The sequence below is a fragment of the Zonotrichia albicollis genome, chromosome 29, assembly GCF_047830755.1.
Source record: "Zonotrichia albicollis isolate bZonAlb1 chromosome 29, bZonAlb1.hap1, whole genome shotgun sequence".
Classification (NCBI taxonomy): Eukaryota; Metazoa; Chordata; class Aves; order Passeriformes; family Passerellidae; genus Zonotrichia; species Zonotrichia albicollis.
The window spans coordinates 2,678,259-2,705,438 of record NC_133847.1 but is presented as its reverse complement, the minus strand read 5'-3'; the positions used below and the strand labels follow the sequence as shown (position 1 = coordinate 2,705,438).

The window sequence follows — 27,180 nt, the reverse complement described above, 5'->3', positions numbered from 1 at the left end:
ATCACACATTGAACCTTTCTGAGCCTGATCTGGAAGCTGAAGAGCTGAGACTGCTCTGCTCTCACTTAGCTTGACCAGAAATGTTTGCAAGCAGCTGATTCAGAAACATTGCCCCAAGCACAGAGGTACCTCATCGAGCTTCTGCTGGAACAGGCGCTTGATTTCCTCCTTCTGGGCCTGGCAGTGGGTGAACAACTGCTGGGCTGTCCCCAGCAGCTGAGCATTCTTCTCCTGGAAAAGGGAAAAAACGAAAAAACACACTTTGAGCACCAGCTGCATCTCAAGGAGATCTGTGGAGCACTTCAGGAGAGAACCTGGATGCAGGAGAGCTCACCCAGCCCTGCCCCAGCTCCTGAAAACCTGGATTTGTTGGGTGTGATACTGGTAGGGTTAAGTCAGCTGTAAAGAGCTTTAAAGTAGTGACTTTCTGACTAAATTTAAGTAGGTTTTAAGTAGTAAAGAGCTTTTAAGCAGTGAATTTCTGACTAAATTTAAGCAGGTTTTTCCTCCTGTATGGTAAAATACAATCAAGACAGTCTTAGAAACTCATTTTTATCCTCCTAGTGCATCGTGAAGCAGCAGCAATAATCACATCCCACAGAGCAGAAATAGAACTGGAAAAGATTATCTGCATGAAATCTGCTCCCAAACAGGGAACTGGCTCTAAATCCCCAGAGCCCCAGCTCAGAGTTTCCCTGTGCAATTCTCATGGAAGAGATGCAGTAAATAAAAATACACTGGGGGGGGAGGCAGGAATAAAGTCCTAAATAACCAAACCAGTTTTCCTATTTGTGCCACCATTATTATATATTATATACTTACATATTATATATTATATATACATTTATATATAAAATATTTTATTTCTATATATACATACACACACACATTTATATATTATATAATATATATTATCTATTATCTGTTATATAGTATATGTATATATAGTATACTATATATAGTACATGCTATATAGTATATGTTATGTTATATATATTATTATATTATATTACATTACATTACATTACATTATATTATATTATATTATATTATATTATATTATATTATATTATATTATATCATATCATATCATATCATATCATATCATATTACATGACATTCTTTGATATATTATATCTTATAACTTATAAGTTATATCTTATATCTTATATATTATATCTTATAACTTATAAGTTATATCTTATATCTTATATCTTATATATTATATATTATATATTATATATTATATATTATATATTATATATTATATATTATATATTATATATTATATATTATATATTCTTTTATGTTATATACTCATGCCACCATTATTTCAGCAGGTCACCTGAGCCACCCACAGCAATTCCCTGCCCTGAACATTCCTTAACCAGGTCCCTGCTCCAATCCATGGCCATGCACAGCAAAGGGCAGGACAGGACTGGCTGAAAAGCCTCATTTACCCAGCCCCAAATGCAGGATTAGTGCAGAAAGCCCAGGGAGCTTTGGGATTATCCTGTTCTCCACTTTGTGCTGCAGAGACCAAGCAGGGATTGCACAGACTGAGCCACTGCTCCAGGAAAAGTGGGGAACAAGGGCAAAAAGCACCTTTGATCCTTTCCAACCTCAATAATTCCATGGTTGATCTCCCAAGCAGTGCTGGAAATTTCCCACATGCAGGAACACACAGACCTGGCTGGGGAAAAGTCCCTGCAATGCTAAAGGGGCTGCTCTGGGGGATGCTGGAAAATCAGTTTTGTTTTCAACACCAGGCATTCCAATCAGCCTTCCCAGGCACTGCAGGGGCTGACAGCTCCATCTAAGGGCACTCTGGGAAGCAGCAGCTGATTTCAAAATCATCATTACAGAGATTTTTATTGTACTTGAAAACCTTCCTGTAAGAGGGAGTTACTGAACAGACCATAGCCAGCCCCTCACCCAGCCAAGTTCTGCCTCTGGCAGGTTTAACTTGCCATGTAACACTCCATAAAAAAAATATTTTCATACTGAATTCCTCGTTTTAACATTTAGAAGTGTGGAGCAGCTGTTGGACAGCAGCACAGAGTGATGATTTTTCCACACCCCTGATTCATTCTCTGTGCAGGGCACAACCTTTACACGCCATCATTTCATTTGTGCAGGAGACAAGTTCACTTCATGCTGACTTTCCTGACAAGTGCAGAACAAGCAGAAAAATCTGCTGCTTAAGGAGAAAGATGAAAGTTCTGAGTGCTGATTGACTGTGAAAGCAAATGGAAATAACCACAGAAAAAGAAGTTTCCATGAACACCAGAGCAGCACCAACCACTTCTCAGTAAGGAATGGGGTGGCAAAAGGTAATTTCTTTCCTCTGGAGAGTTCCCAGTGTGGAAAACACGATAAAAAAGCCTTGTGGCTTTTTTCTGACACTCTCACAAAGATTATAGAGTAAGGAAAAATTCCATAGGGAATGCCAAAAGCTGGACCTGGACAGAATTCCAGACTGGTTTGGGTTGGAAGGGACCTCAGAGCCCACCCAGTGCCACCCCTGCCATGGCAGGGACACCTCCCACTGTCCCAGGCTGCTCCCAGCCCTGCCCAGCCTGGCCTTGGGCACTGCCAGGGATCCAGGGGCAGCCCCAGCTGCTCTGGGAAATCCATTCCAGGCATGGATTCCACAATTCCTGATTCCCAGTCTCCCACCCAGCCCTGTCCTGTGGCACTGGGAGCCATTCCCTGTGTCCTGTCCCTGCAGGCCTTGTCCCCAGTCCCTCTGCAGCTCTCCTGGAGCCCCTTCAGGCCCCAAAAGGTTTTTCAAGTTTAATTCTGAGCATTATGGGGAAAGCTCCTCCACAGAAGCAGCAGAACAGACCCATCAGGGCTAAATGATGCAGCAATGAAATCATTCATCACTGAGACAAGGCAACACAAGGAGGTGTCAGGCAGGAGATCTCCTCCCTCTGCTGGTGGCTCCAGGACAGACAAACACCTCAGTGCAGAGCTCCAGGACCCTCCTGGCCTTTGCACATTTTCCTGACCATGATTTGGGACATTTACCCTTTGCCCATCAGTGCAATCCAACCCATTCTCATATCAATGCCAAGGATGCTGTGCTAAATCCCCACAAGCAGTGATGACACTTTGGGTTTCTTAATCCAAGTTTAATGGCTTCCTAATCCATAATTCTATGAACTGTGAATCCATATTTTATGAACTGTGGTCCATAAAATCCTGGAATTGGTTTGGGCTGGGAGGGACCATCCCTGGCAGTGCCCAAGGCCAGGCTGGACAGGGCTGGAGCAGCCTGGGACAGTGGGAGGTGTCCCTGCCATGGCAGGGCTGGCACTGGATGGGCTCTGAGGTTTCTCCCAACTCAAACCATTCCAGGATTCTCTGATTCTAAGTCAGCATTGTCAGAGAGCAGGGGAGGTGCAGGTCTCTCATTTTTGTGTGATTTAAACACACAACAAAATGACTTTAGCAACAAAATCCCCTGGGAGTTGTTCAGCCTAAGCAGGACTGGTGTGAATGCACACAATTCCCATCCCCAGCACTCTTCCCACATCCAAGGAACTTCTGAGTCTGGGAATTTGGTTTAGAAATGTGAAAAAGTCAGACCCACCTTTTCCTGCTCCAGTAACTGTTGCAGGCTTGCTTTGTACTGGGGAGTTTTCATGTACGCCATGAACTGCAGGTACTGGATCTTAAACGAGTCTGCAAAATAAATCAGATGAGGAATTTCAGCAGGATATTTTGATTTTGATTTGAACTCAAAGTCAGAGTAAGCCACTGAGGGTGGAAATAAAAAAAAATAATAAAAATAAATAGATAAAATAAAAATAAATCAGATGAGGAATTTCAGCAGGTAAATACCATGTCCCTGTTTACCCCCACTTCCTCCCTGGTCACCTCTCCTCACTTCTCTGTCCCTTGCTTTTGATTTGGACTCAAACCAAGCCATTAAAAATGGAAATAAAATAATAAATAAAAAAGACTTAGATATAATAATTACATAATTATATATATATATATATATAAATAGATAAAATAAAAATAAATCAGATGAGGAATTTCAGCAGGGTAAATGCCATGCCCCTGATTGTTCCTATTTCCTCTTCTCAGTTGTCCCTCCCTTGCTTTTGCTTTGGACTCAAAATCAGACTAACCCATTAAAAATAGAAATAGAATAATAAATAAAAATAAGTAGATAAAATAAAAATAAATCAGATGAGGAATTTCAGCAGGGTAAATGCCATGCACCTGTGTTCCCTCATTTCCCTCCTGGCCACCTCTCCTTGCTTTTCTGTCTCTTGTTTTCAATTTGGACTCAAAGTCAGACCAAGCCATTAAAAATGGAAATAAATAATAACAAAAATAAGTAGATAAAATAAAAATAAATCAGATGAGGAATTCCAGCAAGGTAAATACCATGTCCCTGTTTGCCTCCATTTCCCCTCTGGCCACTTCTCCTCATGTGTCTCTCCCTTGCATTTGAAATGGACTCAAAGTCAGACCAAGCCATTAAAAATTGAAATAAATAAATAAATAAATAAATAAATAAATAAATAAATAAATAAATAAATAAATAAATATAGATTAAAGAAAATAAATCAGATGAGGAATTTCAGCAGGGGTAAATGTCATGTCCCTGTTTGTCCCCATTTTCCCCCTGGCCACCTCTCTTCACTTTTCTGTCCCTTGCTTTCAGTTTGGACTCAAAGTCAGACCAAGCCATTAAAAATGGAAATAAATCAATAAATAAATGAAAATAAATAAAATAAAAATAAATCAGATGAGAAATTTAAGCAGGGTAAATGCCATGCCCCTGTCTGCCCCTATTTCCTCCCTGGTACCTCTCCTCACTTGTCTTTCCTTTGCTTCAGATTTGGACTCAAGATCAGAACCAAGCCATTAAAAATGGAAATAGAATAATAAATAAAAATAAATAGATAAAATAAAAATAAATCAGATGAGGAATTTCAGCAGGGTTAATGCCATGCCCCTGTCTGCCCCTATTTCCCCTCTGGCCACCTCCCCTCATGTGTCTCTCCCTTGCATTTGAAATGGACCCAAATTCAGATCAAACCATTAAAAATGGAAATAAAATATAAATAAAAATAAATAGACAAAATTGAAATAAAACAGATGAAGAATTTCAGCAGGGTAAATGCCATGCCCCTGTTTGCCCCCATTTTCTCCCTGGCCACCTCTCCTCACTTGTCTCTCCCTTGCTTTTGATTTGGACTCTAAGTCAGACTAAGCCATTGAGGATGGATTTAGGAACAGGCTGGAAATTCCTCTCCTGGCACAAAAGGAACTCTTGGATCCATGGAAACCATGGCCCCATCCACCCTGCCTCAAAACATCCCACAAAAATCACTAATTTGCCACAAAATATCCCTTCAAATCACTCTTGGGCCACGAAATATCCCTCAAAAATCATTATTATTTGCCACAAAACATCCCTCAAAATCATCCTTTGGCCACAAAATATCCCTCAAAATCACTCTTTGGCCAAAACATCCCTCAAAAGTCACACTTTTGCCACAAAACATCCCTCAAAATCATCTTTTGGCCACAAAATATCCCACAAAATCACTCTTTGGCCAAAAGAGCCCTATAAGTCATTTTTTTGCCACAAAATATCCCTCAAATATCATTATTATTTACCACAAAACATCCCTCAAAATCACTTTTGACACAAAATATCCCTCAAAAATCTCTTTTGCCACAAAATAACCCTTAAAAAAAACAAAAAAAACCCCCAAACACTCCTTTGCCACAAAGTATCCCTCAAAACAGACTCATTTGCCACAAATTATCCCACAAAACATCCCTCCAAAAATTATTCTTTGCCACAAAATAACCCTTCAAAAATCACTCTTTGGCCACAAAACATCCCTCAAAATCACACTTTTGCCTCAAAAAATCACACTTTTGCCAAAATCTCCCGTAAAATATCCCTCAAAAATGACTTTTGCCACAAAAAAACCCTTAAAAAAAATCACTTTTCCCACAAAATATCCCTCAAAATCACTCTTTTTGCACTAAACATCCCTTTAAATCCCTCTTTTTCCCTCTCCTGCACCAGGAATCAGCCATGAGAGGAATTGGAGTGGTGTCACCAGGATATTTTATGAAAAATCCCTTTTTTTTAGGATTTTTCTCCTAAGAAGCTTCAGCTTGTCCATGTTTTGTTCCTCTAGAATGTAAATGGAAATTGTTTATCCAAACATGTGAATTATTTTTAATTAAGGGCTAATCACAGCTAGCTGTGTCACAGGTTTTTATAATCCTTCTTGTCTCGCTTTCTGATATTTCCTTTATCTTTCTTAAGTATAGTTTTAATACATCATTTTCATAATATAATGTCATATCATATAATATTATGTAATATGATATGACACATTATGATATATTGTGATATATTATATTATACCATATATGTAATTAAAATATGGTATTGTACGACATAATGTAATATAATGTAATATAATGTAATATAATGTAATGTAATGTAATGTAATGTAATGTAATATAATATAATATAATATAATATAATATAATATAATATAATATAAATTGATATATTGATGTATAATACAATAATATATTATATATTATATCTATTATGTTATGTTATGGGATATTACGGGATATTATGGGATATAATATGACATTATGGAAAAGGATATTATATATATATTATGGCATTATATAATGTTATTCATAAATAAATATATATATTATATATTATAACATAATTTATTTATTATATAATATATAATATTATATATTATATATTATATATTATATATTATATATTATATATTATATATTATATATTATTATATAATATATATTATATTATTATAATATAATGTAATTATTATATAATATATAATAATATTATTATTATTATATAATATCAAGAAATAATAAATCAACTTTCTGAAAACTTGAAATAATTTCACATTTTTCACCTCGTCTTGAAAACCCTCACAAATCCACAACAGAGTGATTTCCCCAGGATTAAGAGAATGGTTTCATTTCAAATAAAGCTGTTTCTGACTAAATCCAGGCTCACTGCCTGTTGTGCCACAGGAGAGCTGAAGCAACATCAGAGAATCAATGCAGAGTGAAACACCAACTTCAGCAGGAGTGGGGGCCTTGTGCTGCTGCCCAAGGATGTTGAACTCAGAACTCAGGTTCTGAGTTGTTGCTGGAATGGCTCTTGAGCTATCAAAACTCTTTTTTTTCTTAGCTTCAGGCTCAAAGAAGTTGGGATTCTTCAGCTCTGCTTTTCAAGGCTGTTTATTTTTTTTTAGCTAATAAATTCTTTCTCTGCCCTGCTGAGATCTGCCCAGCAGGTTGGGTTGTGGCACAGACCACCCTTGGGGTGGTGTTGGCTTTTTATACCAAAAACTACCTGTACTTTATTTACAATAATTTTCCAATACCTATCACCTATGCTAGACAGTCTGTCTCTACTCTAAACCAACCCAGAAGTGTCACCATCACAGCAGAAAATGGAGGACAAGAAGAAGGAGAAAGAAGGACATGCCCAAATTCTTCTATCTTGCTTCTTGAACCCTCATTCTAAAAACTCTAAAATTCTACGTTTTCACTTGGTAATAAATTCACTATCATTCTATTCAAACCCTTGTGGCTTGTAACCCTTCACACAAAGTTGGGAATTGTTTCCACGGGCTAAAATGGAAGGCACAGGTGTTTGTGACTCAGTGCCAAGGTTTTTGAGCCCTTTGCCAGAGTCTGGAGCGCTCCAGGGCAGCCAGAGCAATGTCCTGGGTTCTGACAGATGTGGGGCAGGCAGGGGAAGGTGGGGAAGAGAGAATCCCATCCTACCCCATAACAAACCCCAAAGGGGGTGGGCAGGCCTTACCTAGCAGCTTCTGTAGTGCAGGGGGGGTGGGTGCCACCAGGAGCTGGTTGGACGAATGCCGTTGCACTTTAGGAGGTAGTTGGAAAAATGGGCTATGAGGTGACTTGTAGGCATCTGGAGAGACACAAACACAACCTCAGGTCAGCACCCAGTGTTTGGGACAAGGACAGGAGCTTGGCCACTGAAAACATGGCACAGAATCCTGAAAACATGGCACAGAATCCTGGCATTGGTTTGGGCTGGGAAGGACCATCCCTGGCAGTGTCCAAGGCTGGCTTGGACAGGGCTTGGAGCAGCCTGGGATGGTGGAAGGTGTCCTTGCCATGGCAGGGGTGGCACTGGATGGGCTCTGAGGTCTCTTTAAAGCCAAACCAACCCAGGATTCTGTGATTCTAAGTCAGCATTGCCAGGTGGGGCACAGAGGAGGATTTGCAATGAGATCCAGCAGCTTAGTCCATCAACACAGAGCTCCAAACACGTCCACACACTGCTCCAAATGTTTAGAAGGTTCTCTGTGGTCCATCCTAAGAGCAGCAGCTCAGAGAAGACAACAGCCCCAGCTCCTGGCTGAGTACCCACAGACACATCCCACCCCCAGCCCCATCAATGCATTCATCACCATCCATCACCATTAATCCCACCCCCAAACCATCAGTACACGAATTTCATCACCATTAACACATTAATCACCATCAATTCATTAATCCCACCCACATCCTGTCCGGTTTTCGGCTGTTTGGAGGGCCTGGAAGGGCCCGGGGTGGCCTTGGGGCAGCCGCGTATCAAAGGACGAGAAGAGGCTTCAGTTCTTCTTTTGGTTTTTATGTTTATTAATTGTTTATCTAAAAGATTTTCTTTCAGCCTGACAGAGCTCTGCTCAGCAGCCAGCCATGAGCACACTCCCCTGCCCTCCGGACAGTCCCCTATCTTTATACCCAAAGTTACGTGTACAATATTTATCATTCTTCCCCAATACCTTTCACCCTTATTGCCCGGTGCACTTTTAGTAATGACCAATCCCAAAGTGCCACCATCACCACAGAAGATGGAGGAGAAGAAGAAGAAGGAGGACAGGACACGCCCCAATTCCTCCATCTTATTTCTCTAAACCCCCCTGTACAGAAATCCTAAACCCTGTGTTTCACTCTCTAATTAACTAATCCCTTCACCATTCACCCCGGTGAAACCCTCCTGTCCTCATACAGGTGTCGTCTCCTGTGTAGGATCAAAGTCCAGCCACCAGACACTTCTGGAACATTCCAGGACTCCCGAGCCCCCCAAGGGTGCTCTCGGTGGCTCGGCACCTCAGGACTGAGATGCTGAGATCCGACAACATCCATCACCATCAATCCCACCACCACCTCCTAAAGGACAGCTCTGCTCTGGTGACAACATGGAATTCATGCCACAAAACCCAACCCAACCTGGCCACAAAGGAACAACCAGCACATGCAGAGCTTCAGAGACTCATCCAGGCTCCTGCACAGCCCTGCACTCACCCTGAGGAGAGGATGAGGATGTCTGGGAGACAGTCTGAGCGTGCAGAATTTCTAGTGCAGTTTGGTTCTTCTTGGTCTTGCGCTCAGTGCTCGCCGTGTTCATTTTCTTGGGGCGCCCTCGTTTCCTCCCCGCCATTTTCCTGCCCTTCTTGCTCAGCTTCTTCTTCCTGGCCTTGGAGGGAGATGGCTTTTTAACAGAATTTGCTGCAGCTTTTTCTTCTTCAGCACCAGAATCCTGAGGGGTTTTGAAAAACTTTGGTCATTTCTACCTCATAATGCAACATTCCTTTTCAGCAAACATTCCTAATGGTGTTTTATTTTTATCAATGAAACACATTTCTGATATATTATATATATATGATATATGATATCACAAAAAATGGTGTTTCATTATTATTCATGAAATATATTCCTGATATTATATATAAAATATGTGATATATCATATTTATTAATGAAATCTATCTCTGGTATTATATATATATCAGAAAAAATGGTGTTTCATTTTTATCAATGAAATATATTTCTGATATGATATATAAATGATATATCATATCAGAATTAATGGTGTTTCATTTTTATCAATGAAATATATTTCTAATATTATATGTATGTGATATATCATATCAGAAATAATGGTGTTCCATTATTATTGAAATATATTTCTGATATCATATATATATAAACATTATATATATATATAATGTTTACATATGTAATGGTGTTTCTTGATTATACACACACACACATATATATATATTTAACACCAGAAATAATGGTGTTTCTTCATTATTATTGAGATCTACTTCTGATATGATATATAAATTATAAAACATATCAGAAATAATGGTTTCATTTTTATCAATGAAATCTATTTCTGATATGATACATATATAATATCAGAAATAATGGTGTTCCACTATTATTATTGAAATATATTTCTCATATTTTACATATATATATGATATATATGAAATAATATTTCTGAAAGTAAACTGATGCACTGCAGTGCAATAATTTGCCAGGGAAGTGGACTTGCTTAGGATAAGAGTTGTTCCCAAGGGATTGTGCTCATTCTCTTCTAGACTCATTCATTGAGGGAAATGGATTTGTAGAAAATTTTTAAATTTTCAGTTTCTTACCGTTTGTGACAGTTAAATTTTTAAAGTTTGACAGAAGGCTAACACAGTGCATATCTGTATGTAAATTCTGACATAAGAAATACTGACTTAGAAATGCCATGGAACAGGACAGACATTGTTGAGAGAGAAATGGAACTAGAAACAAGTTTTAAAAGGTAGCTTTACAAAAAAGACTAAACACTTTAGAGAAATTAAACTATGAAAGCTGCATTGTAGTGGGACCAATGAGGGGTAATTTTAGATGATTGGCTTTAAGGCATTTACAGCCTAAGCAGCCAAAACTGATAAGCCAAGAGATGCTTAAAATGCATTGTAATTAGGAAATAGTTGGCTTCTGATTGTGATGGTGTGAATTATAACATCTGTAATGTCTCATCCTTCTAATGGGATTAAAAATAGAATAAAAGTTTTTAAAGCACTTCTTGGTTGCCCCATCTCTAAGTCAGGAAAAATCTAGCCCAACAATTCATTAAAGAAAAGGAAACACTGAGGGAGGGGAACTTCAGGAGGGCTGGGTGGGATATTGGGAATCAGGAATTGTTCCCTGTGAGGGTGGGCAGGCCCTGGCACAGGGTGGTGCCCCTGGATCCCTGGCAGTGCCCAAGGCCAGGCTGGGCAGGGCTGGGAGCACCAGGAGGGACTGAGGGAGCTGGGGGGGCTCAGCCTGGAGAAAAGGAGGCTCAGGGCTCAGCCCCAGTGGTGTCTCAGCCTGTCTCCATAGGAAAGGTTCTCCAGCCCTAAGATGAGCTTAGTGGCCTCCTCTGGAGCCTCTGAGACAAGAATCAAGAATGTGGTGGGGAAAAAAGGGACTTTTTAGGATGACTTTTTAGGACACAGGGAATGGCTCCCACAACCACAGGGCAGGGCTGGATGGGAGATTGGGAATCAGGAATTGTGGAATCCATGCCTGGAATGGATTTCCCAGAGCAGCTGGGGCTGCCCCTGGATCCCTGGCAGTGCCCAAGGCCAGGCTGGGCAGGGCTGGGAGCACCCTGGGACAGTGGGAGGTGTCTCTGCCATGGCAGGGCTGGCACTCGATGGGCTCTGAGGTCCCTTCCAACCCAAACCATTCTGGGATTCTCTGAACATTTCAAGATATTTTGGGCCAAATATTGCAAGATGAAGAAAAGCAGCACCACCCAAGCAAGAGGCCTCTCAGGCTGGACAGGGCCTGGAGCAGCCTGGGACAGTGGGAGGTGTCCCTGCCATGGCAGGGGTGGCACTGGGTGGGCTCTGAGGTCCCTTCCAGCCAAACTGTTCTGTGATTCTGTTCAATCTGTACCTGCTGTCTAACAAAAGCTGATTATTCATCCTTCCCTGACTACATTCCTCAACTGAATTTCACTCAAAACTCAGAGCACAATCAATACTTTATATTTTTGGCCATGAACAGGCAGTGCCTTTCCCACAGCATTACCCAAGAAAGGAAATGAGTCTTTGCAGAAGACTCAGCACACTCTGAGCTCCATTCAGTGGGCTGTGACTCAGGGACAGCTCTGCAAACTCCTGCTGGATGCAAGCGAGGGTGGACAACCAACTATTCATCTTGCAACACCTTTTTTTTTTTTATCCTTCCAGAATTTGTGGTGCAACTCCCAAGAGCAGCTTTTATTAACTCACTCCATCATATTTTTGGGCACAGCACCAGCTCCAGAGTAAAACCTTCCCCCAGAGGCTCCTCCTGACTCAGCCTCAGGAACCACTCAGCCCCCACAAATGCAGGATGCTCACCTTGTTTTCTTGGACCTTGGTTGGAGTCGTTGTGTTGCTTTTGTTTTCTCTTTGTTGACGACGTCTAGCTGCCTCTTGTTCCTCCTGGGGACAAGGCAGGGGACATTGCACCATTTGTTTATGTGTTTATCACTTTTTAATGCAAATCATCTTCTTTCCAGGCTTCATTTTCCACAAGAAAAGGGAACAAACCTCCCCTTGCCTCAGGCCACACTCAGGTGTGAACAAATCCTTTTCCACCTCCAGAGGGGATTAAATCTCAACTCTTCCAATATTCTCCCCTCCCAGCCCCATAGTGCTGTATCAGGTTCAAGGTTATTATTATTATTATTATTATTATTATTATTATTATTATTATTATTATTATTATTATTATTATTATTATTATTATTATTACTATTACTATTACTATTACTATTACTACTATTATTACTATTATTACTATTATTATTATTAATTATTGTCATCATCATCACTACCAACAAATATAATATTTACATTATATTATTGCTATATTAATCTTCTATTAAAAGTGTTAATATTATTATTATGAGTGTTGACATTGTTATTATTGTTGTTATTATTTTATATATATAATATGTAAATAATGTGGTAAAATATATATTAAAATATAGCATATACACATGATTTTCATTAAATAACAATGTCAATGATAATAGCAATAATAGTAATAACACATATAATAATAACAATAAAAATAGGATTGAAATACTATATCAATAATATATTAATATTATATTAATAGTGTTAGTGTTGATATCGTCATTATTACTATTATTTAATATATATATCATCTGTAAATAATATGGTAAAATATATATAGAAATATAGTATATATACATTATTATGATTAAATAACAATAGTAACGATACTAATACTAATAACACTAACAATAATAACAAAAACAATAATAAGAAGAAATAAATAGATATAATTGATAATGATAATGATAATGATGATGATAATAGTAATAATAATAAATAATATTGTGCACTTTAATAGCTTCCCACGTCCCCAACATTTCATGGTGACACATTAAAAATCTTGCACAACTGGAAATGGCAAAGCCATTAATCATCATCTCATTCAACTTCAGCCAAGTTTTTTGAGGTGACTAATAAAGAAAAACCAGCAACTTTTCAGACTGATTTTCTCCCAGGCTGACAGGAAATTTCCCTGTTCAGAGAAAAATCTCTTTTTCTCTCAGAAAAAAAAAAAAACCTTCTTTTAGACAGGAAATTTCCAAGGGCTCAGTCAAAGCCTTTCCTGCACCTTCCAGAGGTTTAATCTGCTTAAGATTTCTGGTATTTCCAACACTCCTTTGATTTAAGCACATTATCAACCAAACCAGTGGCAGATTTAAGTGTGAAAAGCAGGGAAGGTCAGAAATACCCTGATTTTTATTTTATTTTCTCTAAGAAGTTTTTTTTGCCCCAAATTTGAGTGGAGCAATCTGAAATAATTCCCTTTCAGAGCCCCCATGAGTCTGTTCTTAACAGAGCCAGTCAGCCTGAGGATGAACATTCACCTGAAATTTTAAATTAAGTGGCCTCAATTAATTCTCTCCCTGGGAATCCATTGATTATTTCAGGTTAACCCAGCCCTGCACAGCCCCAAAAACTCTCTGGCATTTGAATTCCACATGTAACAGCCCAGACTGCAGCAAATGACAACTCACTCTGTGCCTCCAATGGCACATCCCAAAAGGAACATTTCAGAGCATTGCTCAGCTTCATTTCAGGAGCTGAGCTCTGGGACAGATTCAAACCATCATTCCCTTCTTTAATTCCAGTTCTTTAATGAAGAAATAGCTCATTACAGACCTCCAGTGCAAGGTAAAAGCACCTTGGGGCTGCCCCATTAATTCTCTATTAGAAATCCCTTGGACATGATTGAATTAGTGCTTGATGGCATCTGAGACTTCCCTTCAATTAGCTCCATGTTCTTTGCCTAGCAAGAAAATCTGATTTCCAATCAATTCTGTCCACCTGTGATTAAATTCCTCACAGTGGCTGCTCCCTTAACTCTGAGTTTTCTACAGAAAATGATTGAAACTTACTTACCCTGAGTTTTGGATTTTTGAGACTAGAAAAATAGTTTTCAAGCTGAAAATAGAAACAGAAGAGAGTCATCCTCAAAACCATGACAGATGAACACAGAAGAATAAAATATTAGCTTAAAACAAGTGCAGAACTGCAGAAATTGTGACTGCTTTGCTTTGATAAGCTCCATCAAGAAGCCATTTACATTCATTCTTTTCAGGCACCCAGCCTGTTGTGTAACAGGGCATAATCCAACCTCTACAAGGTTTTATCATCCCCACCACTCCTGGCCTTGTTTTAGAGCTTTGTGTCACATATCTCCCCTCAGCACAGGCTGATTTTCAATGAAATTATTTGCACTGAAGCTGCTGCACCCTCATACTCCACCATTTATCTGCACTCTGGCACATTCCTGAACAAAAGCTTTATTAGACTACAGCAGAGGGAGGAAAACAGCATTATTATCCCACTGCAAAAACCTTGGGGTTGGATAAATGATTTGGATAAAAATTTCCTCCATGAAATTTTCAGTTTTCAAAGGGTTTGTTGGGTTTTATGAGGGGCTTGGGGGCTCTTTGGTGGGGGGGTTGGTGGTTTTTTGGTGGGGGCTGTTGTATGGGTTATTTATTGTTGTTATTTATTTATTCTGTTGTTGTTAGTTGGTTTGTTGGGGTTTTTTTTTTTGTTTGTTTAATTAAAAAAAAAACAGTGAATGCATCATTGTCATGGAGCTTGGGCTGCTTCTACAGCAGCTGAGAATTTTACTAAAATTGAGATTTACTGGTTGAATATGACTGAATAAAATGGTCTGTGCACCACAGAGGAATCAAAGCCCCACTGAGTCTTTGCTTTGTGAGGAAAAGACAGCAGCAGAGCCCAATTCTGAGCAGCTACAGAAGGAATTTCACCAGTGAATCTCTGCAGCTTCAGTAAACCAGCACTGCCCTCACCCCCAGGGTGTGTGTGCAACCCTGGAGCGGGCGGTTTGCACACTCAGGTGTGTAACCCACAAAGGGACAGGAACACAAGGCCAGGCAGAAGGATGAGGAGCTGACAGGGCTGCCAGGAGCAGGGCACAGGCAGCCCTGGTACTCACTATGGTTCTGTCAATGGTGTGCAGGTAGTAGGAGACTGGCTTCCCTGTCCAGGACACAGAGCCCTTCAGTGGTGACAGCTCCACAACCCTCATGATAGTGCCAATATCTGTGGGAGGAGACAGCACCTGGTTAGGGGACACAGTGACAATTTTGGGCACTCTCAGCACTCCAGCATCTCGCCCTGCCATCCCTCCCTTTCCACAGCTCCCAGAGCAGCTCAGCACCCCAGTTTTTCCCTCAAAATTTCCTTCAAAACTCAGAACACAATCAATACTTTCTATTTATGGCCATGAACAGGCAGTGCATTTCTCACAGCATTACCCAAGATGATGTGGGTGCTGCAGGGTATTCCCACAGTGGGAACAAACAACCTTTGCCACAGCTCCCAGGGCAGCTCAGCACCCCAACTTTTCCCTCAAAATTTCCCTCAAAACTCAGAAAACAATCAACACTTTATATTTTCAGTCATGAACAGGCAGTGCACTTCTCACAGCATTACTCAAGATGATGTGGGTGCTGCACAGTATCCTTACAGTGGGATGAACCTGCTTTGCCACAGCTCCTAGAGCAGCTCAGCACCCCAAATTTTCCCTCAAAATTTCCCTCAAAACTCAGAACACAATCAATACTTTCTATTTATGGCCATGAACAGGCAGTGCATTTCTCACAGCATTACCCAAGATGATGTGGGTGCTGCAGGGTATCCCCACAGTGGGAACAAACAACCTTTGCCACAGCTCCCAGAGCAACTCAGCACCCCAACTTTTCCCTCAAAATTTCCCTCAAAACTCAGAACACAATCAATACTTCCTATTTATGGCCATGAACAAGCAGTGCATTTCTCACAGCATTATCCAAGATGACATGGGTGTTACACAGCATCCCCACAGGGGGATGAACCTCCTTTGCCCCAGCTCCCAGGGCAGCTCAGCACCCCAATTTCTCCCTGCACAGATGCTGTGGGTGCTGCACAGTATCCCCACAGGGGGATGAACCTTCCCCAAGCATCTCCATGGCTCCAGCTCCAGGTGCTGGCTCCGTGCCCAAAGCAGAGCCAAACCCAACCTTGGCCCCGCCACAGCCTCTGAGCTGAGGGGATGCTGCTGCAGGCTCCTGGCTGCTCCCAAAACAGTCCCAGAGGAAAAACACGTGCAGGAGCACACGTGTGAGGAAGAGGAGGATTTGGGGGGGTGGAGAGCACCCCGTTTGCCCTGGCCCCGGGCATTGGGGCGTCCGTCAGCACACGGAGCCTGGGAATGGCGGTGCCTGAGTTGACTTTGGCATTGCCCAGCCCAGCCCCCAGGCCTGGAGGGGGTCCAAGAGCCCCATCCTCCCCTGGCACTGCCCCTGGCACCCCTGGGCATCAGGGGGTGACACCAGGCAGACACCAACTCCAATATTCACATGCCCTCTGAACAGAGAGTCAGAATTCTCTCTCAGGTTTTCCCCTGGAGAAGCATAGAGGGAAAACAATTCTCATCTCATTTACTGCTCCTTTTGTTTTGTGAATGTGTAGAATGTTTTAGAAGATTATTTACCTAAAAAAATTGAATTATTAGATTCTAGTGATAGTGTTTTAATTTATAAACCAATTAGATCCATGTTATGTGTGTCAGGACTGACAGGTGATAGTCACAAGCTTTCCATAGTAGCTAAACTAAGAAGTAAGCATAATATAATATAATAAATATAATATAATATAATATAATAAATATAATATAATATAATATAATATAATATAATATAATATAATATAATATAATATAATATAATATAATATAATATAATATATAGAATACAATATGCCATAACAGAATATAATAGAATGTTATTTTATATTAGATATTATATTATATGGTATAGTAAAATAAAATGTAATATAATATAATGTAATGTATAATGCTATAATATGCTATGCTATAATGTAATAATAATATAATAAAATGTAATATAATATAATTAATATAATATAATATAATATAATATAATATAATATAATATAATATAATAACATCACATAACATAACATAACATAACATAACATAACATAATATAATATAATATATAGGATAGAATATGCTATAATAGAATATTATTATATTATATTAAATATTATATTATATTATATTAATTATAAATTATACTATGATATTATATTATATGGTATAGTATTATATAGTATGATATAATATGATATAAATATTTTCATTATTGTAAAATACAGCTTTAATAAAGTGAGTATTCAGCATTCCAGAGCCATGGACTCAGATGCCAATCATTTTCCTTGGTCAGGAGTGCTCTGATTTTACAATACCCAACACAGAGAAATCTGGTTTGCAGACCCTCCAGGAAAAAACACTGCTGGGAGTTTCAAGGGAACTCCTTCCTCTTTTGCTACGTGCACCCCACAGGAAAGCAACGTGTGGGACGTGCACCTTTGAGCCAGCCAGTGCAGAGTGAGCTCGTTCTGGCCAGCAGAACTTGTCCCAGACCCTTCTCCAAGGAACACCACATGTGTGTGACAGGGATGAATTAAAGAGCCCCAGAACGTCACCAGCCCAGCCCCTGTCAGCTGCAGCTGCCCTATATTTGGACTGGGCACAAACATGTTTTGGGTTTGCTTTCTTGTCTATATTTGTTTTGTTCTCCAGAATTAATAGCTTGGGGATGTGCCTTAAACATTCCCACAAGCACTGAGCCAGTGGCTGGGCTGCAGGAGAAATTATGGCACGTTTCTAATTAAACAAAAATGACCCAGAAGAGGCCAAAAGCAAGGTTTGGGATTCAGCAACCTCAACCACTATTTTAACCACATTTTAATACTTGTTTTCATTGGTCCCAACTCTTTCCACATTTCCACTTCTTCCCACACATGGAACTACTAAGGACAAAAGTGGAATTGAGAGAACTGGTTCCTCCTTCTTAAAGCTTGATCTTTCCCAGGGTTTTGTATAAATTATTTAAATGTTCATACTCCAGATCCGAGTATTTGATAGACAGGTGAGACGTGACTCAAGGCATGCTCAGGCACCAAAAAAAGCCTTGATGAATAAAAGTGTGATGGAAATCCTTGGGGGACATTCCCTGCTCCATGAGCAGGACCCTGGCCCTGCTGGGGATGGCATTTCCCTGCGAGTGTCACTTGGAACAGGCCCCAGCCCACATCCCACACAGGCTCATTTGATGTTGGTATTTATCAACATAACATGGTCTTAGAAAGGGATTAAGTCCTAAAATTTACTCACACAATTCCCCCTCAAAATAATTTTTTAAGGACCTTTTATCTGAATCCCTGGAAGTTTCCTACTGGTGGAAGCTGTTGGTTCTCCTTTTGCTAGAGCCTCTCACAATCCAAACTCCATCATCTCAATATAATTTTACCATCAGCATTTCCACTCAGCATGAAATAACAGCTGAGATCTGAGAGTTCAGCATTCTAGAAAAGATTCCAAATGAAAGCAGGCTGGGCTGGGAGCTGGGATGGGATGAAGGTCTGGCCCAACTGGCAGGGCTGTTCTGGGGTGAAACAGCAGCACAAGCTGCCCTCAGTCTCCCAAATGCAGCAGAGAGAGAGGGAATGGGAAAAATTCAGGGAAGAAAAGGTTTGAGAGGCCAAAGCTCTGTATTTTTGTGGGCAGGTCTAATTGAAACATCTCCAAGTGCAGTTTTGGGTTTCCTCAAGCTCTGGTGGGCTCTGCAAGAGGATCCAAGCTTCACTCAGGCTCTCTTTGCCTCATCAGCAAACTGACAGCCTGCTCCCAGCTCTCCCAGTTGTTCCAGGAGCATCATTCCACCCTTTTTCCCTTTTATTTTCAACTCCATGCCTCCAAAGAATTGGCAGTCCAGCACCCAAAACTCAATAAGTTTCCAAACCACCAGAGGCCCCAGAAGAGAATTTTAAATAGGGAAGAAAAGTGCAGGTTTGGGTGCCTGATGTGTGGTACATCTACAAGAATTCAAGCTTAAAAATAACTCCCAAGGGCTCAATTTACCTCATGACAGTCCAAAAATTACTGTTCTTCAAAAGCAGCTTAGGCCAAAATTAGACAGCACAGTTTGAGATTTGGAACTCAGTGAGCTGCTCCCCACGTTTGCACAGGGAGGGAATGAGGGGGGTTTGATTTAAGGAAAATTTAGCACTGGACTAAATTTTATACAGTAAATACATGTAAAGCCCAGCTTGGACTGCTCTTCTGCTTGAGAAATTTAATTTAAAAACCTGAACTGGAAGGGACCCACAAAGAACATCAGTCCAGCTTCTGCACAGACAGCCCAGGTTCAACAGTCAAAGTCTGAAAAGGTCAAACCCAACCACATGGAATGTCCTAAAAGCTCCTTAAACTGCAGCTCATGTCCCTGCAGAGGACAAGGCTGCCAAACATCGAGTCTGGCCTGTTCACAGGGGAAGGAAACCACGACCCTGTGCTGGCAATGAGCCAGACCCAGGGCCTGGGTGTGTCTGGGAGAGGTTTGTTTGCTCAAAGCACAGCACAGAAGTTCAAAGCTGAACATTTCACACAGTCCTGAAATGGTTTGAGTTGGGAGGGACCTCAAAGCCCATCCAGTGCCATGGCAGGGATACTTCAACCATCCCAGGCTGCTCCAACCCCATCCAACCTGGCCTTGGGCACTGCCAGGGATCCAGGGGCAGCCCCAGCTGCTCTGGGAAATCCATTCCAGGCATGGATTCCACAATTCCTGATTCCCAATCTCCCTTCCAGCCCTGCCCTGTGGCAGTGGGAGCCATTCCCTGTGTCCTGTCCCTGCAGGCCTTGTCCCCAGTCCCTCTGCAGCTCTCCTGGAGCCCCTTCAGGCCCCAAAAGGGCTCTGAGGTGTCTCTGGAGCCTTCTCCTGTCCAGGTGAGCACCCCCAGCTCTTCATCTCGGCTCCATGACCCCTAAGCCTTAGAAATCCGGCCTGGTGGGATTTCCCTGCCTGGATTTAGGGTGCAGGGAACTCCCCTGTGAGTCAGGGCTGCTCTTTGTGGCTCAAGGAATGATTCCCACCCTTGAACTCCTGATTTCTCTGCAGCTCAGGGACACATTGATGGAACCAACACCAAACCACAGCAGCACAAACCCCATCAAAAGAGTCTGCTCCTCTCTTTAAATTGATTCTAAATTGATTTTTAAATTGTCCTCTCCTCTTTTTAAATTGATTTTAAGTACCTGTCACTTCATGTGCTCTACCAATCCAACAGCATTTTCTACTTAAACAACTCTAAAATGCAGTAACACCCCCCCAGACATTTTCAGATAATGAACATCCACAACTGTAATGAACAATAAAAAGGGCAATCATACCACTCAAGTTTCGACTGTTAATTCTAAAATTTAGAGGTGCAAAAGGTTTTGAGGACACAATTCTCCCACCTGGAAAAAGAAGAAAAAACAAAAAAACAAAGAGCACAGTCAGCTCCATTATTTGTTCTAGAAGTAACTACTTATTAAATATAACCCAGTACAGAGCCCTAAAGAGCAATCCTATAAAACTGCCCCTGGTATAGCATTAAAAAATAAATAAATCCCTTAATTCTCATTCTGAGAGCTTCAAGAAAGCAAATTCATGAATTCTGCCAGGTGACACCTCAAGGATCATTTAAAATGACAGATTTGAAATGCTTGGAAAAAAAAGAGCAATGTTAATTCTCAGTGGCAATCTAAAGAAATTTCAATTATCTCCATCCTACTTGGGATCTTTCATACACAAACCCCAAAAGCCTTTTAATTTAGAGGCCACTAATCTTCATTTCATAGGTATTTGGGGTCATTCAGCAGAGCCTGAAGCACACTCTGGGAAGAGAAATCAAGTTTCATCATTGTAAAGGGTTCTTGAACCATCTCCACCTTCCCACTGCTCTCAAGCCACCATTAAACAAGTTTGAAAACTAAAAAACAATCCAGTTAAATTAAAGAAAACAGCTTAAGTTTGGGGGTTTTATGGTTTGCAGCAGAGCCCAAAAGTCCCATTATTTATTTCAGCACAAAGCTCTGCCATGGGAAGCCACAGCTGCTTTCTTCACACCACATATTTTTCTTTTCAGAAATTGTTATTTCTGTCATTTCTGCCACAACCAAGTAAAATTGTTGCTTTTCCCAGTGGTTAGGAGCAAAGAAAAGACACCCAGGGCAATGGAGAGGCCAGGATGGGGTCAGGGGGTGTCCCCAGGGTGCAGTGAAGCTTCTCAGGAGCACCCAGTGACACTGTGCAGGTTTTTATGGAATTGTGGAAGCATTTAGGTTGGAAAAGACCTTAAAAATCATCCAGTCCAACCATCAAAGTCCATCCCACTAAACCCTGTCCCCAGGTGCCACCTCCCCACAGGTTTGGAGCATTTCCAGGGTTGGGGACTCCAGCATTTCCAAAATCAGGAGTTAACACCCGGCTCTAAATGAGCCAACTCTGAACAGGAGAAGTGAATTCTGTATGGAATTACAGCCTGGCCTTCCAAAGCTGTGCCTCTGCAGCCAAGAATCATGGAATGGCTTGGCTTGGAAGGAGTTTAAAGCTCACCCAGTGCCAGCCCTGCCATGGCAGGGACACCTCCCACTGTCCCAGGTGCTCCCAGCCCTGCCCAGCCTGGCCTCGGGCACTGCCAGGGATCCAGGAATTTGGCCTTGGCTGTTGGGTGTTTTGTGGGCTCCCAAAAGAGGGAAGGATGGACCAGCAGCTCCTCCCACCCCAACCCTGCTGCAGTTTCCCAGCAGAGGGGATGCTCCAAGGAGCCAGGCAGGAGTGGGCAGACACCAAGGGGAGGAGAACAAATCCCACTGTGCTGTGGCCCCAAGGCACAGAACAAATCCCAAGGCCTGGCTTTGCCAGCTGGATCTGAGCCTCCCTCCCACCCCAGCTCCCACAGGAGTCAGAAAACAAGGAGGAAACAGGGTTTCCAACATCTCCAGTTGGATTTACCTTCCTTCATGTTGGCAAAGCGCTCCTTCAGCTGGTGATCCACCTCGGGCCCGAAGGCAAAGTTATTCACAAAAATAACACTGCAAAACAAGGATCCAGTCAAAGATCAGAGCCAGGAGGACCCCACAAGGACCCCCAGCCACAGCACAGCCACCTGGAGCCTTCCCAGCCACTCCTGCCATGGACAAACCTGCTTGTCCCAAACTCTACAGCTCCTGTAACCCAAAATATAGAGAACAACACTCAGCTCTTCATAGTGGGGATTAAAATCTTAGAGCAAAATATCAAAATGTATTTTAGAATCATAAAATTATTTGGTTGGAAGGGACCTTAAAGCCCATCCAGTGCCACCCCTGCCATGGCAGGGACACCTCCCACTGTGCTCCAAGCCCTGTCCAACCTGGCTTTGGACATTTCCAGGGGTGTGGGGCAGCCACAGCTGCTCTGGACAATCTGTTTCTCTTCCAGCTCCAAATTCCCCATAATGCCAGAAAACAGTGACCTCTGAGCACATTTTCCCTGTCCTAAACCCAGCACTTCAGCCCTACCCACAACAGAGGAGTTACATCTTTCCTTCTGGGTTAAGAAATTCAATGAGGGGAGGGGTTGTTCCTGGAAAAAGCAATCATATGGAAACAGAAATCTGCACAGAGGCAGAGTCCCACAAATGATAAAAGGGCTTGGGAAAGAACCAGAACATACCACAGATTAAAAAATAGACACTCCTTTGGTTTAAAGGTCTAATCAGCCTGCATTAATTGTCCCTGGTGCCCATTTGGTGCCCAGGCTGCAACAAGAGTCCTCAACACCTCTTGGAAGTGTTTGAGCTCCCTGCTGAATGAACATGCCAGGGCTTGGCACTGAGCTCAGGGCAAGGTTCTGCCCCCCGAGGCTGCTGGGCACTGCCCAGGCTGCCCAGGGAATGGTGCCAAGGCTGCCAGAGCTGCAGGAGTGTTTGGACACAGAATTACAGAATTCACACAATCACACAATTCCAGAATCACTGGGTTGGAAGAGACCTCCAAGATCATCGAGTCCAACCCAGCCCCAACCCCTCAACTGAACCCTGGCACCCAGTGCCACATCCAGGCTTTGTTAAACACACCCAGGGATGGGGACTGCACCACCTCCCCAGGCAACCATTGCAGAACTTATCAACCTTTCTGTAAAAAACCTTTTCCTGACAACCAACCTAAATTTTTTCCTAATATCCTAATTAGGTTTTTCCTAATGTCCTACCTATAGGATAGGATCTCACCAACTTCCTAATATCCAACCTATATTTTTTTCCTGATATCCAGCCTGTATTTCCCTTGGTGCAGCTTGAGGCTGTGTGCTCTGGTTGTGTCAGTGCTGCTGCAGACAGAGCCCAGCCCAGCTGAGCACAGGCCCCTTTCAGGAGCTGCAGAGAGCGATGGGGGCACCCCTGAGTCTCCTTTTCTCCAGGCTGAGCACCCCCAGCTCCCTCAGCTGTTCCTCACAGGGTTTGTGTTCCCAGCCCCTCACTGACAGAGCCCTCAGGGCTGCTCAGGGTGGGGTTTGGGGTGGCTGTGCAGGGACAGGGCTGGATTTGATTCCTGAGGGTCCCTTCCAGCTCAGGATACTCCAGAATTCTCTGAAGTGTAAAATCCATCCTGGCCTATTGTTCCCACATGAAGAACCGATTTCTTTGCAGGAAAATTCCCTTCCCAGTGCCTCCACACATGAAATGTGTTCAACAAGGACACAGGGAGTTTAAGAGCAGCACTCAAAGCTATTAAAAACCACGAATGAAAAAAATGTTTATGCACCAAGGGGAAAAAAAAAAGTTCTTCTTGCTACGCCTTGCTCTTGGAAATTTGGGAAACCCTGCCTGGCAAGTAAAGCGAGCAGGGGTTTCTTCCTCCTCCTTCCCATGTGCCAAAAGAAAAAAAGGCCTTGCAAAGGAGCCAAACACATTAATGGGACTAGAAAACATCCAGGAGAGGAAGGGGAAAGCCAGAGGCTGCAGATGTGTTTTCACAGTGCTCACTCTGGCACAGGATGCTGTGAGTGCGTGCAGGGCACAGGAACCCCCAATCCCCCTGGGCTCAGCTCTCCTTCCAGGAGGCTTTGCCAAGCCACAGCACAGGGATGCCCTGGGACACACAGGAACCATGGCCTGGTGGCAGCCCCATCCCTGCAAGTGTCCAAGGCCAGACTGAGCAGGGCCTGAGGGGCAGGAAGCTGTCAGAGGTGGCACTGGATGGAATTTAAGCTCCCTTCCAACCCAAACCATTCCAGAATTCCCAGATGCTGCCCCAGAGCGAGGTGGAGCAGCACTGACACACACAGTGAGTGCCATGCCACACAAACCAAACATCTCCCAGCACTTCTGGGTGCAGCCAGAGCTCCTGCAGCCAAACATTTCTCTAAAAAAAATTTCAATTAATTCCGAGGAAAGTTGCCCGGGCAGCAGAGGATTGTGCACTTGGAATAACAAGCAACCAAGCCAAACCCAAGTGTGCTGCAAGGCTGGGACAAGTCTGTCCACAAATTAAAAGGCACCTCCAGAAGAAAGTGAGGGGCAGAATCCTGCAGGAGTCACCAGCCTGGCAGACGCCTCCTCAGGCTCTCACAACCAGAGCTTTGGGAGAAATCCAGAAATTGCCACAACTCTCAAAGGTTTCAGAGCTCTCTTTGACAACTGCCTTCCATTCCCCCACATAACACGGTGGCCCAGAAGGTCATATAAAAAATAAAGAGTTTTTTTTCTAGCCATAAGGCTGAAAGAATGCAAAGCTTTAAAAATACAGACGACTTTTATTGCTTTTAACAAATTTACTCCCTTTCTGCTCCCAACCCTCTGCATTTAGTTCTCCACATAAATAAATCTTCAAGACAATTAGTTGAAATGAAGTTACAATTTAAGTTGAAATAAACTCACTTGGGTCTTTTGCTTTTTAAAAGAGGGAAAGTGAGCCTGGGTGCCCCAATAGCCAAGAGAAGGAGTTTTGCCAGAATCCCTGACATGAACTATAGGGATATGCAAAACAAATGGAGGTTTGTGCTCCTCTTATAAGCAGAATTTATCTTGGATACACCCTTGTATGGAATATCATGGGACATGCACTCCAAGCCATTCTTCTAGTCAGAAAACAGGATCTAAAGAGGCCACTGTAAGAGTTGGCAGATAGACTTTGGGTATTTGCTATGGAAATTCTATATAAAAAGCTGGCCAGCCTCCCAATTTCCATTATACAAACTCCCAAATATCCAGCTCAGAAAGCAGCATTCAAGTGCTGTACTGTACCTTGTGTTTGCAATCCTCTCCCTCCATTCTTCTGAGAGGAAGTCACCTCTTTCCAGCTGAAAGCAGACAAAGAACAGAAGCACAGAGGGGTTAACAGGGCTCCCTCCAGAGAGGGACAAACAGGCTGCACCAGCTGAGCCCACAGCAACCAGGGACAAGTGGAACCTTCTGGAAAGGCAGAGGTGGAGCAGGAAAAGCTGACCCTGAGGTTTCTCCCTCCCTGCTCCCACCCTCAGCTCCTCTCCTGCATGGGAAGGGTTCTGCTCTGTGGAGGAGCCAAAAGCTCTGGCACTCATTGCAAAACTGCCCAGAAAATGGCTCCTGAAGGGCCCCAGGGCTGGGGACCCCCCCTCAGCACAGGGAGCTGAGCATGATTGGGAACAGCTCCTGCTGGGAGCTCTGGCTCCCAATTCAGGCTCTTGCTGCACTGCATAAACAACAATCTGGTTTTTGTGCTGCTAAATATAAATCCTGAGCACTGCTAACACCTTCAAGTTGGAAGTGAAGTAACATAAAGGCCTTGTTTGAAAATAAGTGTACAGTTATGTCTTCAGTGGTTGTGGAGCACCTTTCTGGTGACACCACATCAACCCCAGGTGAGCACAGAGCTGAAATCTCCTCAGTTGTGTTCTGGAAATGAGAGAGGAGCCCATGGGCCAAACCTCTGCTGTGTGAGGAGGGCTGGGGGAGGAAGATAAGAGGAAAAGAGAAAAAATAAGGTGCAAGTCTCTAATTAATGCTGCTGACACCCTTTGAAGATGAGGTTTGTGCCAGAACCTCAGGAACATCAAAGCAGCTGCTGAGGATCCTTTGCCTGCACTGATTCCTCTGTCTGGGAAGGAGGGAGGATTTCACATCTAATTCTCATCAGTGACAACTCCAAAGTTGCAGACTCTGGAACAACTTCCATCCCTCAGGGCTGGGAGCATCCAAAGGGAGCTCCTGGTGCCACACAGGGACACAGGGGGTGACAAACCTGCCTGAGCCACTGTGAGGGACAAAGCCAACGGTGCCAACAGGAATGGGGCTGCTTCCAGGAGAAATGAAGGGGAAAAGCACCAAAATGTCCTGCAGCTACACAGGAGGGCTGAGAAAAGTGCACATCTCAGGCAAGAGATCAAGAACTTTGTCAAGAGCCTGAAGTGCCAGAAACTGAAGAGAGCAGGTAAGAGTAGCTGAAGTTATTCAGAAATACCTGTTCCACCAGCTGGGCTGGAGTCAGAGTTAAAGCAGAATAAATTCCTGTGATCTCCCACCTGTGGGAGGGGAAGCACCTTGGACATTTCTGCTGTAATAAAACCAAAGGATGAGATGGAAGCTGAACCCAAAGATCCAACCCAAGGACATCTTGTTGGGCACTGTCAAAATCTAAACCAGAGATTTCACAATAAAAAAGTTCTAAGAAGACTTTTTTCTCATATAAGGAAAGATATTTCTGGATGCCTATATGTGGACACCACCTCTAGATTGATTTTAGGAGATAATTTTGTCTCAGCCTGATCTATTCTTATACTGAACAGCTCCACGGTTGGGTGACCAAGAGAAACTCAAAGAAAACCCACATGAGAGGCAATTGTGTTTATTTT

The 27,180-nt window shown here is 42.5% G+C and overlaps 1 protein-coding gene across 7 annotated transcripts in view; it reads right to left on the bottom strand.

The window, feature by feature from the left end:
• Nucleotides 1-27,180, bottom strand: part of DOT1L (DOT1 like histone lysine methyltransferase) — a 94,399-nt gene that overhangs the window by 24,376 nt on the left and 42,843 nt on the right. For all 7 annotated transcript variants that reach the window (XR_012577283.1, XM_074528956.1, XM_074528957.1 and 4 more), the window contains exons 8-17: nt 25,595-25,650; nt 22,324-22,403; nt 20,715-20,783; nt 15,411-15,517; nt 14,336-14,377; nt 12,251-12,334; nt 9,379-9,613; nt 7,880-7,993; nt 3,599-3,690; nt 130-231 (exon numbers count right to left, since the gene is read on the bottom strand). Coding sequence is in view for 6 of the 7 variants with exons in the window: in XM_074528956.1 (XP_074385057.1) it covers nt 130-231; nt 3,599-3,690; nt 7,880-7,993; nt 9,379-9,613; nt 12,251-12,334; nt 14,336-14,377; nt 15,411-15,517; nt 20,715-20,783; nt 22,324-22,403; nt 25,595-25,650 (981 nt within the window). In the remaining variant the exon portion in view is untranslated. The remainder of the gene's footprint in view (nt 1-129; nt 232-3,598; nt 3,691-7,879; nt 7,994-9,378; nt 9,614-12,250; nt 12,335-14,335; nt 14,378-15,410; nt 15,518-20,714; nt 20,784-22,323; nt 22,404-25,594; nt 25,651-27,180) is intronic.